Here is a 16,280-nt window from a genome sequence, read left to right as displayed (position 1 = left end):
CTGGCAACAAAACAGGTGTTAAGATGTTCAAACACCAAGTAGATGGCTTTTGCAAGGAATCATGTCTGCATTAACCACACGCACTTGTGGTGAACATGTAAACAAATCATGCTCTGATAATATTTGCATTTTCTTAGAAACGGATTGGCCTACACCAGATTTGATGCCTTGCAAAAGGTATCCATTTTGTGTTTGGACATCTTAACACCTGTTTTATTGCCAGAAAGGGTACAAACTATTATTATGTTTCACACAGTTGTGAATTATTTCACAAACTTTACCTTAGCTTGTGAAGCCCCTCAATAACACACGTGAACTTGTAAAAAGAAAACCGTTTACACACAGGTCTATCAAGTTGATGTGAATGAGAAAATACTAATTTGTGATATAATTCGCAACCGGTCAGATTCAGGTTACCGTCTTATCTCGAATTTTATCTAACTTTTGTCAAAGCGCTTTACAAGAACTAAAAATGGAACATTAGTTATTGGCTGTTGGGGAGGGGAATGGATGGCAAGGAAGGGTGATGGAAGGAAAACGGAGGGGCGAGGTTTAGGAAGGAGAAGGATGGTTCATGTTTTAAGGATGAGGACAGGAAATAGTAGAGGTTTGAAAAGACCAGGCGATATGGTTGCGAATATCAAATAATAATCGAAAGTTCAAGTCAACTTTACTGAGAATGCACCGTAGTAGAATTGATTGGAAGTTCAATATTCAGTTGATATTCAAACCTACATCACCGCCACTTTTTCTAATCAAATGGTAATGGAAGCTAGCCAATTTCGAATTGGTGTACCAAATTTAACTTTTGCTGTGAACCCTATTCGAAATGTGTGAAAATGAATGGGAAATCTGGAGTATTCCCTTTGAGGTAATGACCCAACGTTTCAGTAAAGCTAACCGAGATATACAAATGTGTGACTTACCGAGGCCTCATCAGATAACAACTGCGTTTCTGCACGTGCTGTCGCCACGAGTTCGATCCTCCACTCCCTTCGGTCGCCTTGTCTGCTCACAATAGTGTTAGATCCCATTCTGCAGGTCAACGGCCATTCTCACCCACTTGCTAGTACGGCTTCGTCTTGTCAATCTAGCGACTTGTCCCATCTGTGAATATAGCTTTGGTACTGTACTTTGGGGGAGGCGGGTGGGATGGGGTTTTGTGAAAGGTCGGTCACAGTTCCTATGATCACTGTTACATTGCTTTCATGGCTTTATTTTGGTGATTTCGAAACGTTTTTTGGTTTGGCCATGTTTGTTTGTTGTAGTACGGAGTTAGAATGATGACTTTTATCTAAGTTGTCTTGTGGTTGTTGTTGTTGTTGTTGTTTGACTTGCATCTCACTGGGATCTTTGCACAGCGTTGGTGTACGGTGCTTTTTTTTCTGGAAGACTTTGCAGTTTTTTCCTGGATTTTTCTGTTTGCGCATAGTCACTTTAAGATGTTTTCTTGTTCATGTTTTTGTTTTTTTGTTTGTTGCGGTTGCACCCGATTCAAGAGCCGAATGGCTCACAGGGCTACACCTAATAAATGAAACTGAAAACTGAAAAAACTGAACTACCAAATGTAAAAATTCTGCATATTTTTTTTTTAATGGAAAGCTAGCGCCCCCTATCGATCTGGAAAGGAGCCCTCCCCCCCCTCCCGGTGGATGCAGCCGTAAAGTTACGAGTCTCAAGCGACACACAAGTTCGTGCAGTCGTTGTGCTTCATGCAACACCCCCCGCCTCATCAGCAGTTCCCGAGGAAACTGCTGGAACTGCCGATGGGGGCGGTTTTTTGTTTGTTACAAAATGCACAAAAGTTGAGGTGGACGATTGTGTGTGCTGTTTGGAAATAATCGCACCTCCGATGAGCATGGTTGGCTACGTACGGTGCGAAAGAAGGTCAGACCTGTAACCCCTTATCAGTGCCCTACCCTATTACAGCCCAATTTAGACCTTATTGGTCACCTCGTGCCCCTTATACGTCTCAACGTTCATCCTACAAAGTCCCATCACAAGGGAGACAAACACAAACACAGAGACAATGTCGTTTTCCCCCTCATTGAAACGGCTGTACGCCGTATGGACCTGAAACCCCGATTTCCTTGTACAAGAATACGTGGTAAACCGTGATGGGTTTGACAAGTTTGGAAGTTTAACAAACATAGACACAAAACGTCTTAATTCCCCAGCACTCTGCCTTTTCTAACCTTCCCACTTCACCGTGAAACTCACCAATCTCTCTCCACGACCGAAATAACAAATGGTATAATATTGTGTAACTGCAGTCGCTTTTAAACATTTCTAAAGTATAAACTGTGTCCCACCTTTCCCCTCTCGTGTCGCCTTCATGCCATCTGCTCGAGAAACCAAAGTCTCCTTCTGTTAAATATTCAACCCATTGCTGCCACCGTGGTCTCAAAACTCCCTCCACGCGGGCAGTGCCGACTGAAGCCTTTTTGCCATTCTCATCTGCCCATAATGTCTTCTACGTTGGGGCTTTCGGTGACATTGGACCCCGCGTATCGGCCGTAAAATGTATCGTCGCCTGCTTCACAGCGGACATTAAACATCCCTCGATGTCATTTGTAGTCGGCCATTGTGTGCCACATTTAAAAGGTTATCTGTAAATTACTCGGTTGAGATTACGCGTAGCAATGTTTCCCCGACTGCGCTGTAAGAATGATGGAAATACCAAGTGTACTTCCTAGATTATTCTCTGTATGAAGCGTGTTCAATCACATCCTTACCATAAACAAATATTGCGTAAGGTTCAAGGTCCCCGTAATGCATGTTAGATGATTTTGGACGGCGTCTTGACACACATTCGCATTTAAATGCTACACTAATACAAATTGTATCATAGTGTACGATAAACTAAAACACACAATGTAATTACTGCTGCCCATGCCTGTCTAGCTTGATTCCACTTCACATGTCCTTGCAGAGGTGGACACTCACACATGCCTAACTGCCGGTGGTCTTCAGTCCTAGGTTCAAGGGTTGTATGCAAACGACTGAATGTATCTGTGTGTCACAGATGACTCTCTCCGAGTGTACACCTGGCATTAACATTCCTTCCCTTTATTAATGCTACCCCTATCCCCTCCCTTTGATGCTGCTAATCCTGCATAATGCACGAGCATAATATGACTTTGAAACCCCCCGCCCACCTCCTATGCATTTCACAAGTAGTACTAATCACATTCCTGCATTTCCCATAAATATGCTAAATTCCTATTAATATGCAAATTAATTTGTCAAGGCGCCCTTCCCCCCTTCCAACCCATATTAAATATACGCTCCAAGCGTGGTGGTGTTTCATTCAGACGCTGTCTCCCCGACAGACCTGGTCTTCACCTGAGGACGGCTGCTTGCGTTGTGACCGAAACGTCGTGAGAATTATTTTATTATGTTTTATTTTTATTATTTTATTATTTCCCTTCTACGTGACTTTACCGAAAGAACCAAGAAGATGAATCCCTGCAGTCACGAAAGCTTTAAATCGAAATTTGTACACCTGGCTGTTTGAGTCAGCTGCGTTTGTGGCTTATTACTCCTCAAAACAGAGATTCCTCATTTCCTCACCCAAGCGTTCCAGGCTGTGACCCTGGTCAATGGAAATAAACTCAACACAAACTCAACACGAGACAACGACCGACACGGCAATGACCACACGCGGAGAATCCCTTTGCGGAAAGCCCTCGAGTAAACAAATAGTGCTGATTGCAGGCTCGAGGATATAAATCGATACGACTGCAAGCAATGCGGACCGACTACACTTGGCACAGCAGTCAATATTCCGCAATTTCAATTTCACTTCGTGCAACTGGCATCAATATTCTTAATTCAACAAAACTATGCATCCCTTTTTTAAAATGTAGCCTGCCTCGTCTTTATGGAATTCCCACTTGGCCAGCATCTTCCGATGATGCAAGGCCTTGCTGCTCAAACAGGTAGCACGTGACTTGGCTGGTGGTCCTTAGAAAGCAGCAGGAATTCCACATTCCTTTACCGGGACGAAGTCTCCCCGTAGGACGACTACTGAGTGCCCACAAGGTGCTATTGATTTCAATGACCTTATGAGTTGAGTGTACCCCCTGACTGCGATTTGAACTTGTGGTCCGACTGCGTATCATGGGGATACGTATGTGAACCATCGGCCACCTTAAGGCAGTGTGTGCATTGAGGAATGAGGCAAATGCTCGTCAATCTTCTCCCCATCATTTAATCTCTCTACTCCATCCAGATCACAAGCGATTACAAGTAGCAGTGATTCAATGAAAGTGACTCATTTACTACCAAGCATAACAAACAAAACTTTTTCTAAAGTACTGCAATTTTTTTGGAGTTTATCAAGATACCAAACTAACATTCAAAGAATCTTAAAGTGTCTCAATGAAATACCACCAATTATGAAGTATACACACATCGGAATTGATAAATATTGTGGAATATTCTCATAAATTAATAACATCAACAAGAATATACTATACTTTTATTATATTTTGTGAAGTCATAAAACATGCTGTGCAATTATTTGCAGAAGATTCAACTAACATTTTAGTGTGTGTTAGTTTTCTATATATGTAAAAAACTACCTAGTCAGAAGTGGGTGTCACTGAAATCTTACAGAGACAGACAAAAATCATCAGATGATCTTATACTTTCGTTGAAAGAATAGTCTTATTCATTACTTGATTAGAATATGGTGATGCTCGTTTGAACATAACTTCATAACTTCTTTTGACAAAAACACAATACGAATTTATTATTAAAACAACTTTTCCACCACGTGTTACTTTATGCATTTCTTATTAAGTATTTCACACGTGGGCTGAAGACCAGAGTCTTGAGGAGGAAACTCCCAAATGCCACACAAGTAAATTGGCAACAAAAAGATCAGCATCCTACTTGACTGGTTCACTCACATTACGGCACCACCTATGCACGAACCATCAACTCCACCAACTACACGGGTTGATGTCACGACACACGGATCAGGACCCAGAGCACAGAAGTCGTTCTGCAATGGCCTACACATAGCTTGAGTTCAGATTTCGAGTCAATCTTATCTTGAACATTGCACATTCTGTTAGCCATGATTTTCTCCGCAAAATTTACTCAACGTATCCAGACAACAAAAAATTGTGGATAAACATGGATACTGATCAGAAATTTATGATGAACTCCACTTATCCGTGGAAATTCACAAAGAGGAAGATGAATGAGGATAATACGAAGAATAGGGCTACAGATAATAATACAGACACACGGACCCAATAGGACCCAGAGATAATAGGAGCCGAGGCTGAAGATCACATGATTTATACTGCATATGTACGTTTAATGGCCTACAAATATGCAAATCAAATGAATCTGCTTCTCTTAGCTTGTCCACCCCATGTATGTTTCCTCCAGCGTGAATTACTTGGTCAAGCAATTCCTCACTTCATTAAAGGAAAGGAAACAGTTTCCATTGTCGGGCGTGATGCTGGCTTCTTTGTGAAGAATTCTTCAGGAAGAAGATTTCCTTTTGGAACATCTGCCGAAACAAATTTGTTAACATTTTAATTGATCCAGCCAGGACATCACTCTGTTTTAGAGCACTCAACTTACGATTCGGTCATGCCCACCACATTCACCACAATGTTAAAACATACATCGACCGTATTCTTGAATGGAATTGCGATCCAGAATTGTCAAAATGCATGGAAACACCGAGGAGCGAATGGGTACATCGTTACAATTCTACTATTCTGTAATTATACTCAAGACGTAGGGGGGCCCATCCTTCAGCCCGGGCCAAGTGCTAGCAATCTACACAAATGTAGCCCCTAAAATCAGCGTGAACTATTTTATTCCAAGTCATTTGTATTAAGTGGAGCCATGTCGTCTTCAGTGTGCTTAATGTGGTCTGCATCACGTCGAGCAGAGTCGAACGATCTCGGAGCGACACTTCTGCAACCAAACCCCCGCGCTTTGTGCTCATGTGCCACCTATCGCGAATTTGACTTTCACTGCATGCTTGTGTACCACGACAGCCGTGATCTTACATTTGAATTGTGCTCCCCGAGTTGTTGATTTACAAAACAAAAAAAGCATGATCTGTGCCAATGGATCTGGGGAAGAGTGGTATTGGGTGGATGTTTAAAATACTGCCTCTCGTCGCTGCCTAGCGTTCACCAACAGAGGCTCGCAACGCAGCCGAGCGACTGTTAATGGTGAGCTTTGGGGTAAAATTAGAAATAAAATATTGATCATTTCCAGTCAAGGTGTCTCTGTTAACAAAGCGTGCAGCAGTTCTCATCTCTATTGGTGGTGGATTTTTCACATTCATATGGTGGGGATCAGTAAACCATGGCATAATGCCCATTGATGTCCCAATATTGTGCTCATTACATCGATTCTAGAAGGATCCCTGGATGAGTTGAGCTCACAAACTTCTGACTTTGAGTTAAGTGCTTTTAATCACAGCACCACCTTCTAAGTTGGTAAATAAACATTTAGCATTGAGATAAAATAAGTCTGAAACATTTGGCTTTTCATTCTTTTCCAGGGCCAACGTTTAACTGAACACAAGTGTGAAGGATTGTATTTGAGCGTTCGCGACGTCATTTAACGATGTTATTATATCTTCCGTACTATTGATATAGCAACATTCACATTTTTCGATATAAAGCTTTCGTGACTGCAGGGATGCATATTCTTGGTTCTTTCGGTAAAGTCACGTAGAAGGGAAATAATTCAATAAAAAACATAAAACATAATTAAATTCTCACGACGTTTCGGCTACAACGCAAGCAGCCATCCTCAGGTGAAGAACAGAACTGTCCTGAGGACGGCTGCTTGCGTTGTGGCCGAAACGTCGTGAGAATTGTATTGCTTTATTATTTTATTATTTCCCTTCTACGTGACTTTACCGAAAGAACCAGGAATATAACATTCACATTCCTCCACAGTGCCCTAATTGTTCGCCGCTTAACATTAAAGTTGTCCTCGGCGCTTTCCCCAAGCTCAAACTGTGAGATTGCACTCACGGGAACGACAGCGCTGTCCGTGCTGAGCGTCACAATCTGGATGAGCTGCAGCGATGAGAACTTGTGCTGCTCGCTGAATGAGATGGCAGCATGGAGCATGCACTTAGCCACCTCCTCCAGACGGTATCCCTGCTTGCCATTGCCCATCACCGGGAAGGAGATGGACCTCATGTTGGCCTTATGTGCCCGCTTCAGGCAGCCAATCACTGTCTTTCTCAGCTTACAAGAGTGCAGAAAAATCACACGTTAAAATCTCCATGTTAATACAGTACTGGTTGATGTTAAAGTGTTTTTTCCAAGTAAACAATGGGATGGCGAGCATTGCCGTGAGCAGGCCTGAACCAGTGAAGGAGGTTCCACATTCTCTTTGCAAGGGTACATTTACACCATTGGTACCTCATTTGCCAGTAAAAAAACAATTATCAAGGGTAAAATTTGCAATAGAACCACCACCCACCAAGTGGTATTCATTTGATCGAGCACAGATGGACATCAGACCTAGTCACTAACTGGGAATTAAATTCACACATTTTTGATTGTGAGTTGAGCATTCTTACCACGGTGATTACCCAGTCAGATCTTCTGTAATCATCGATAACTGAAACAAATTGTTACGCAGTGGAGCAGGAGAGCCAGACAACTTGTGCCCACAGAGACAGCTGCCACTGGGGGTGCCCTTTCAAATGTTCACAGTGAGCTTTGGGGCTCTGAAACTAGCCGGTGTAAAGGACGTAATATACAAAAACAAATTCATCATTGTTGTGGAGGGAAATTCTGCGGAGAGAGAATGTGATGTAATCAAATGAATTTGGGGTGCGACTCCATTCATCCGCAGAGAAAATTGTGGGTAAAAATAAAGCAGCTTTGCTATGAACTGAGCAAAATTGTGCTAATCGCGAATAGGAAAAAGAGGGCCACAGTTAACAGGGGTTCTCGTTGACCTTATAGCTACCGTGGATAATAGGAGTCACGGGTAATAGGGGAATGGATAAGAAGAGTTCTGCTGTATATAATAAAAAATAGTAGGGTCTGCTGCTGGAGAAACACGTTAAATGGTGCCTGTAACACCAACCATATTTCTTAACAATGATAACACAACTACCTGTAAATTACTGCATTATGTCACGTGAACGCTAATCACAACCAAAAAGGCAAACGTTACCTCGGGGCAGTTTTCTCTGTATGCAAGCTGAAGGATCACGTGGTAAATCCTCTTGCAGGATAAATCACCCGTTGGTTCTGTCTCAAAATGGTTTTGCAAAAGCAACATCTTTTTTTTGTTCACGGCTGCCTGGAGGTCCGGCCCGCCCTTGCGAGCGAGCGCAGATGAAACGCTCCCCATGCTGAGATCCATCTTGGGGGACAGCGTGTTCACGATGACGTCAGTCTGAAAATAAAATGTTCAAAAAAGGGGTAAACTTCATCATGCGCCATGAGTTGACGTGACTCTCTAGGCACAAACATTAATTATGGTTGGGAGTCGGCTCAATCCTCGCCCCTTGTGCTCATCCACCGCTGGATGAGGGCCTCTCTGTGCTCTGTGGATCCTAGGCATGATTAGACCATGCTTCATCACGCTGGCAATTTGGTTAACACAGACGTGGGAACACAGAAGGACACTACAGTAATGGATTTTGGTGCATTTGCCCTCTGCCCACCATGAAACCCTGCAGGCGATAACAGCCTGTTGTTTAGGATAGTCACACTCAAGCACGACTCGACTTATTCACGTTCGCAAAAAAAAAAAATCTGCGGTATTTGCCCCTTTGCATGCAAATGTGGTACCACACCTTCACAGATGGTGAAGTGAATGACACATGAGCATGTGTGTGGAAGAAGAATCAGAGCGTGATTGGTCAGCTCTGCCTGTGGGTGGAGCCAGCATCTTGACACATTAACGCCAGCAGCAAGCCATACTTGCCCTTCCCTTAGCTGATCATTGGCTGTCAAATGGTTCTCTGTTTAGCACACCCCAACAACACTACGTGACATACGGTTTTACCCGTATTCTTGAACAGGGAAATCGAGCTTCCAGGTCCATACGGCGTACAGCCGTTTCAATACGGGCACCTAACCTGCAAGTTGGCTGTAACAAAAAACAAAGTCTATGTGTTTGTGTTTCTCCCTTGTGATGGGACTTTGTAGGATGAACGTTGAGATGTATAAGGGGCAAGGGGTGACCAATGAGGCCTGAATTGGTCTGTAATAAGGTAGAGCACTGACAAGGGTTTACACAATGAGATCTCTTTTACCAGTGGCAAAATATAATAGTAGGTTTTTACCCTTTTAACTGGTACAAAACTGACACCTTTATTCAAGGCATCAAGGTCATTGCAAACATGATGCCTTGAATAAAGGTGTCAGTTTTGTACCAGTTAAAAGGGTAAAAACCTACTACTATCACTGACAAGGGGTTGACAGGTATGACATGACTTTGGAGGAAGCACTTTTACAAAACATTCCAGCTGTGTCATTTTCTGCAGAAGTCCAAAATTATAGATGATTATACCCCACGCACTCTTTAACACAATCTTAAAGCCTTGATATTTAATCCTTGGTTGTTAGGCAACAGAACGATTAAGGAATCTACTTACCATTTGGTCTTCAATATTACCAGTTGCAATTGTTATTTTTATTCCTTCACGAGTCATGAATGTGTTTTCCTCATTCTCGCACGTATTTGGAGCAACCCCGCTTCTGTGTTTTTCTTCGTTATTTACAAAGCCTTGATTTTGCGGCAATCCACTGTCGATGAATCCTCTGTGTTCTTGGGTTTCTGAATCACCATGCTTTGTGCCTAGGTGGTCGGACGAGCCATGCGCCAGAATGACATCATCGTTGCCTTCTTGCGTGAGATTCATAATTTCCATCACAAACTCATCCCCCAGATCGATGACATGAATGTTAGTGAGTGTGTGTGGAAAGTTCTTGGTCTTCCCACAGTACACTAATATCGCTGTGTAAATTGTTTTTGCGCACAGTGGCACAGGGAATCCATAAATGCCACTACTTATTGCAGGGAGAGCGATGGAATTAAACCCCTCTTCTTCAGCCGCTTCTAAAGCACTCACGATGGCCATGTTCAGACGCCTGATGCCCACTTGTCCGTTGTTGGCGCTGTTTTCTCGGATTGTCCACTGTGGCCCGACGACATGGAACACCTTCTTGCATGGCAATCGGCCCGGCCCAGTTATGGCCACTGCTCCAAAGGGGACCTTGCCATGCTTCTTGACGTGGCCGTTGCTTTCTCTCTGGAGGCTGGGGCCTGCGGCATCAGACAGGGCTTTCGCTAAGCCTCCCATGTGGTCCAGATTTTCATTTGCTGCATTCACCATGACATCTACAGGCATTGTCAGCATGTCTCCAATGTGCAAGTACAAGAAGCGGCCACCTGGCAATTTATGTGTAACCAGTAAAGAATTCTTTAAAATGGGGTTCATGTGAGAGAGAAGAACATCAATTTGTAACTCACTCGACTCCTCACTTTCTTTTGAAGCATTATGTTCGTCTTCTCCTGAAAATGAAATGGACTCATACAGTGGCTCATATTTAAATATGTATGGTTTCACAGGGTCACTTTGCAGCTCTCCAAACTGCTTGTCATCTTTTTGTCCTGAATGTGTGTTTACTTGTGCATATAAAAGGTCCTCGTTCAAGTTCAACGGACCTATTTCCACATAGCCGTTTCCTAACTCTTTAAATCGTGCACCGTCTTTCGCTCCTTGATGTTTGTTTACCTGTAACTCACCACACTCTTCACCATCCTTTAGTTCTTTGCGTTTATTGACTGTTGCATATAAAGGGAAATCATTACCGTTCAGTCTGCTATCGTCCACAGAGCCACCCTGTAAATCGCTAAACTCTGCACCATCCTTTAGTACTTTAAGTTTATTTACTGTTGCATACAAGGGAACATCATTATTGTTCAGTCTGCTGCTGTCCATAGCGCCACTTTGTAACTGGCTAAACTCTGCACCATCGTTTAGTCCGAGATGGTTGTTCACTCGTGCAGATGGGGATTTGCCCTTTAAAGTGTTTGTTTCTCCATTGGTGTGCTGCTTAAAGAAGTTGGCCAACTCCCTTTCCGCTTTATAGACAGCGGTTACATACCCAGCGATGTATATAGAAGCGAAAAATTCATCACTGTTCTTCTCAAAAGTGAATTTGCACGAACTCATTGGGCTCACGGAAAACTTGTGTTCCAATTGTTTAAAAAATATGCCCCAGTCTTCACCGCTTGCCATGCGTGCATGCTCCTCTGTAAGTGGGAATGGCCAGCCTTTGAGGGTTTCTTTCAACGTGGCATCGGCTAATTCGAGGTGATCTTTCAGGGACCACACGTACACCCCGTCGCAATCATTGGCACAAACTGCTCTGATCCCATTTTCTTTTAAATGCTTTTGTGAAAACTGCGCAAGATCGGTGGACTGCAAGAATTCCTCGAGAAAATGATTAAGCTTACACCTGCTCTTCACAATGTGCTTATTGCTGGATGCAATGTACTGCGAGGCATTTTCAACGTGATCTTCACTTCCTTTCATTCTCAACTTGGACGTCTTGTGATTCATGGCGAATTCCACTTGCCCTGCAAATTTGGCATTAAGCTGTTCTTGCAGAAGTTCATAAGTGGGAACCTCCAGGTGAAGGTCAATGCGATGGATATCAAGTTCCTCATACAGGTGACATCGCCTAGCCATGATGATGATGTTGCTTGCTTTGCGAATTAGCTGTAATGAAATGTCCTCCCAGCCTCTTCAGCGTTGATCCAACATTAATCTATGAAGAACGCACGCAACAAATTGCAGGCACATTACATGCGCATCAAATCCACCCGTATGTGTAAGCATGCTGATAACAATTTATAACACAACAGAATCCTTCAAACCCCCTAGGTATGGTTAACAAAACTCCATCATTTTTTCCGGGGTTGGGAAAATGAGCACCGCATGATGCCACAATGATACTCTGGTCCCTGCCGCTTTGGGAACGGGCTGCACGTGCTATGCTATAGATGGGGGATTTCCCTGGATCTGTACTCTCAGTTGTCATCCCCTGCCGTGAGTGGGGGTGGTGTTATTATCCAGCTCATATCATCGTTTGTTATTGACAATGCCAGAGTTGAACCCGGTTAATAACTGAAGTTGTTGGATCGGAAGCTGACTCTGAGGTGGGCAAGACATTGAAGTACAATACATCAATGGATTCTCAACTATTTATATGCGAAGCACCCCGTCCTGTGCGTAGTGGGTTTTCTGCGGGTACTCCGGTTTCTTCCGGACGAGCTGGTTTTCTCACACAAGCCAAGCAATCGTTGTTATTGCAATTAGCGAAACGCCCCAACTGCAGCAGGATACACCCTGAACAATATTTTCGAGACTCGGCGAGGCTTCGCAAAGTATAATGCATGATTATTTTAAAGTGCATATACTGTTACTTAATAAGGTAATCGTCTGTTATTAGTTCAATTATTATGTTAAGTTGTTGCCAAACTTACATTGGGTGAAAGCTTCCTTATTATGATATATCTCACCACCCTGGTCAGTGCAGGTTGTTGAAAGGCTAATATAGTTTATCTCTCCGTCGCCCGAGGAGTGGACCTTTGACAATGGCACCCTGCTTAGGAGTGTGCAATTAGCTGGTTCAACAGAGATACCCACAGACCTTTGCTCAACTTATTGTGCTCATATTATGTTTAGAAGAGCTTTGACTTTGAGCCGTGGCTTTGCCCTTACAAACACGTACAATATGGCAGCTTGGATCACAACGCATTCATACTCAATGTTAGCACCACGAGGTGTGTATTCCTCTTATAAGTGGGTGGTCATTTTAAACGTGTCAACGTTGTGACACGTTGACACGTTGGTCCTGTTTCACTATCAGTGTCGCCAATCACTTGATGGAATTCGGCAACTTCTTCGCTGCCACTGAGCGGTTAAACAATGTCGTTGAACGAGTTCTAAAAGTATTTGTGCACTGTTGGTACAAACTCGGACAATAGGTCTTTAAGTGTCGTGCTACGATTGATGCAGTGACACCTCGTAAGATGTAGTCACACATTGCCTTGATGGATGTGCAAGTGCCCCCTTAGAGCTGCCACCGACCTTCTTGCCATCTTGATATATAAAGCTCAAACGTAAACTGAAATGTGCATCATTATTGTTGTACGTTCATAGTTACTAAATGACAGCATCACAGTATTGTACGTATTTCATCGTGGCCTGTGTTTTTGTTGACATGCCATGGTATGGGCTTACGATGGCAAAACTGTATTTACATTTTGTACTGAACTGACAGCATTGGATATATATATAAAACATTATTATATTTATGTTAAAACATACCATTTACACGATACAAAAAAAACTCAACAAATTGGTCAATAACTTCCTTTAAAATAAAAATAGATAATAGGCAACGTTTCAGCACCTGTAAGTCACAGAGAGAGAGTAGATAATTGAGAGCTGGAGACTGCACCACAGGGCCTGATGAGAATGACATTTGAAAAATGTTTCCTGCTCAACAGTTTGATTACAATGTCCGTGCGAACAGTGGCCTATTAATAGATACATAATAGACAGACCTTCAGTCATCCAAATGTATTCGTACTCATTTGTATAAAAGTTAAATTGCAGTCTGAAATGTTGCTGGCACATTGAACAAAATAGTCATGAGCATAATCCAATCAAAGATTAATTCCTGCGCCAAATTATCATTCGAATGGGATTAAGGACTGTCAAAGTATATTAGGAATCAACGGAACTTTCATACGCTTTAGATTCCTGAACCTTGAAAACAGGGCAGATACATTTTTAGAAGAATAAAACAAAACTAGTACAATTTGTCTTTAGCCCTTGCTGTCACATTTTACTGAGAAATCAAACGCGTTGTTTAAACAGATGTGCGTTACCATAGTAGGTACTATATAATATACGACATTTTAAACAAATAAGGTTATTGCTCTCTATAAATACAAGGACTGACCACAATCACCAGCCAGCATTCTCATCGTGTCTCAACATCCTTGCGAGCGAGGCTTAGCTTCAGTGGCGCACACATTATGGCAGGCGCAGCAAGTGCGTGTCCAGCGTGGTGCAGAGGTCTTGTGATCTCTAATTAATCGACCCCGAAAATTGTTGATTAATTTCTGTCTCAAATAAATCATCCTTAAAACAATATATTAAGTTCTAGATAATTAAATGGTGGGTCACAGGACATCTAGCGCACCATGTACACCCTTTGCGACCATACTTCACCACGCTGGTCAGCTCGGGTTTGAAGGCGAACGAACAGACGTGGTGGGTGCAATACATGTAGAGTACAACATTACACTTTTCTCCACTACTTTCTGCTGCCTACTGCGTCCCCCCCCCCTTCCCCATGCAGTCATTAACGCCCATAATGGATTGGTGGCCCATCCAAGCATTGGCCAGGCTCAAAAACAAAACCCACGCTTAGCTTCCGAGATCGGAGATGATGAGACCCGGGTGATGGAGTCAAACGCCGAACTTGTGGGGGCCGAAAATAAACAAAAATGCAGGCTTCGCGGGGAGGTCAGGCAGCCGCGATGCTAACGTGCGCTCTAGGAACTAAATAAATAAAACACCTGTAAGTAAAAAAAAGAGTGAGCTACTTACCTCGCCTCGACCACGTTGAGTTGTTACAAACGCACTGGATAAAAACAAATCTCTGAAGTTGTTACGATTAAAGGGGGGGGGGTGTTTTAGTACAGAATCGGTGTTGTGGTCACGACAATGTTCTTGTGGGGGCTGTCCACTTTGGCCATCAAAGTGAAACCACGAGCACGGGAAGTTGCACTTCCTTGTTGCGTCCAACTCACATCCTGCTTTTAACTTGCGTGCAACGATGGCCCTAGCGGCTGTGTTTACAAGAATACACTCGGCAGATGGGTGTGAGCTACATTTTTTAAAATACATTTTCAGGAGAAAAACACAAATCCCGTTTGAGGTGAAGGCCCGCATGTGTTTCAGAGTATCAGTTATAAAAAAAAAGTTTAAAGAGTTGCTTTTTTTATTGCCAAAAGGCAGGTCTCACATGAAGGGGAGTGCAGTATTGTCCGAGTGGGAATAATCGCATGGACCGGGTGTGTAAAAATATCGGTGAAAACTTCCACTTCGGTTTATGGAATTGTCAGCATTGAGTCGAGATTATCTCTGAAACTGGTTGCACGGGTCTGAGGGCCACAGGCCAAACAAATGCTCTGTGCCTTAGGCAGGTACTGTATGAGCTGTTATAGAGAAAATCAGGATGAAGCCCCTTCAGGACTATATACTGTTCACAAAGTGAATGGTTAGCTGTATCTGCACCTTCATGCAAGTATTTACTCTGCACCAATGCCCCAATCTTGGGGGAAAAAGCCACTCCACTGGGGAGGAGACACGTCCTAGTGCTGTATAAGCATGGAAACGTTGAGATAACGTTGGCATGTGAGAAAGGGGGGCTGCTCGATGCGTGAAGACACGTTCTTCCAACACCTACAGGGCGGTTCCAGATGTCCTGTGACCCTCATGTAATGATCAAAAATGTCATATATATTTAAGGTAAGGTTAGTTTAAAATGCAATTCAATATGCACAGGAAAATGTTTTTTAATTGTGGGTCACAAGAAATCTGGACCGCCCTGTACACTGCCCCCCCCCTTCCCTACCTCACGATCAAAGATCCCCCGTATAGCCTTAACAGACTGTAGGGGCAAGTGCTGTTAGCGAGCACCTATGAAGGCCAGAACGGTACACGAGGGGGTGGGTGGCCAGCACCACGCCCGACCGCCTTTGTCTCCCTAGTGGCGATGTTTACACACCGCACCAGGTACTCATTTGAGGCTGAGTCGACCTAGGGGAGGCCCGGGACCGGTTCAGATAATCGTCACTGGTGTTGGCCGTGAGCAGGAATCGAACTCGTGTCGCCAGGTTCATAGCGCAGCGCGCTAACCGCTGCACTATCGCTCCCCACCTCACGATACACACACCCCCACACACACCGTTACAACAGATGTTTAAAAAATGTGTAAAATATTGAATATCCTTACACACCACAACTTGCAACGAGTGGCGCGCTACTTAGTGGGACGAGGGTGGCATTGCGTCTGATGGGAAACTATCTGGTGCTGGAGGAGCGCCCCCCAATCAGGGAGCTAGAGTGCAAGTTACTTTTGCATGTTGTTCTTAATGGGAGCTTTCAAATGATGTGTGCATTGTCGTGAAAGTTTCTTGGAAATACATATTGCACATTTGAACTT

General features: G+C 43.4%; 1 protein-coding gene across 3 annotated transcripts; it reads right to left on the bottom strand.

The window, feature by feature from the left end:
• Window positions 1-4,197: 4,197 nt before the first annotated feature.
• Window positions 4,198-14,846, bottom strand: LOC144721717 (uncharacterized). 3 transcript variants are annotated; one of them, XM_078599584.1, is made up of 5 exons: window positions 14,660-14,846; window positions 9,620-11,801; window positions 8,188-8,412; window positions 7,026-7,244; window positions 4,198-5,530 (listed from the first exon to the last, which is right to left on the bottom strand). In XM_078599584.1, the coding sequence occupies exons 2-5, from the start codon at window positions 11,720-11,722 to the stop codon at window positions 5,441-5,443; spliced, it is 2,637 nt and encodes an 878-aa protein (XP_078455710.1). In that variant the 5' UTR covers window positions 11,723-11,801; window positions 14,660-14,846; the 3' UTR covers window positions 4,198-5,440. The 3 variants fall into 3 exon arrangements, with proteins under 3 accessions (XP_078455710.1, XP_078455711.1, XP_078455712.1); XM_078599585.1 differs by lacking the exon at window positions 14,660-14,846 and adding an exon at window positions 14,007-14,640; XM_078599586.1 differs by lacking the exon at window positions 14,660-14,846 and adding an exon at window positions 13,452-13,988.
• Between the last annotated feature and the right edge of the window lie 1,434 nt (window positions 14,847-16,280).

Source organism: Lampetra planeri, chromosome 12 (assembly GCF_965212315.1).
Source record: "Lampetra planeri chromosome 12, kcLamPlan1.2.h2, whole genome shotgun sequence".
Lineage (NCBI taxonomy): Eukaryota > Metazoa > Chordata > Hyperoartia > Petromyzontiformes > Petromyzontidae > Lampetra > Lampetra planeri.
The sequence above is the reverse complement of the archived record's forward strand: the minus strand, read 5'-3'. Positions and strand labels throughout refer to the sequence as shown.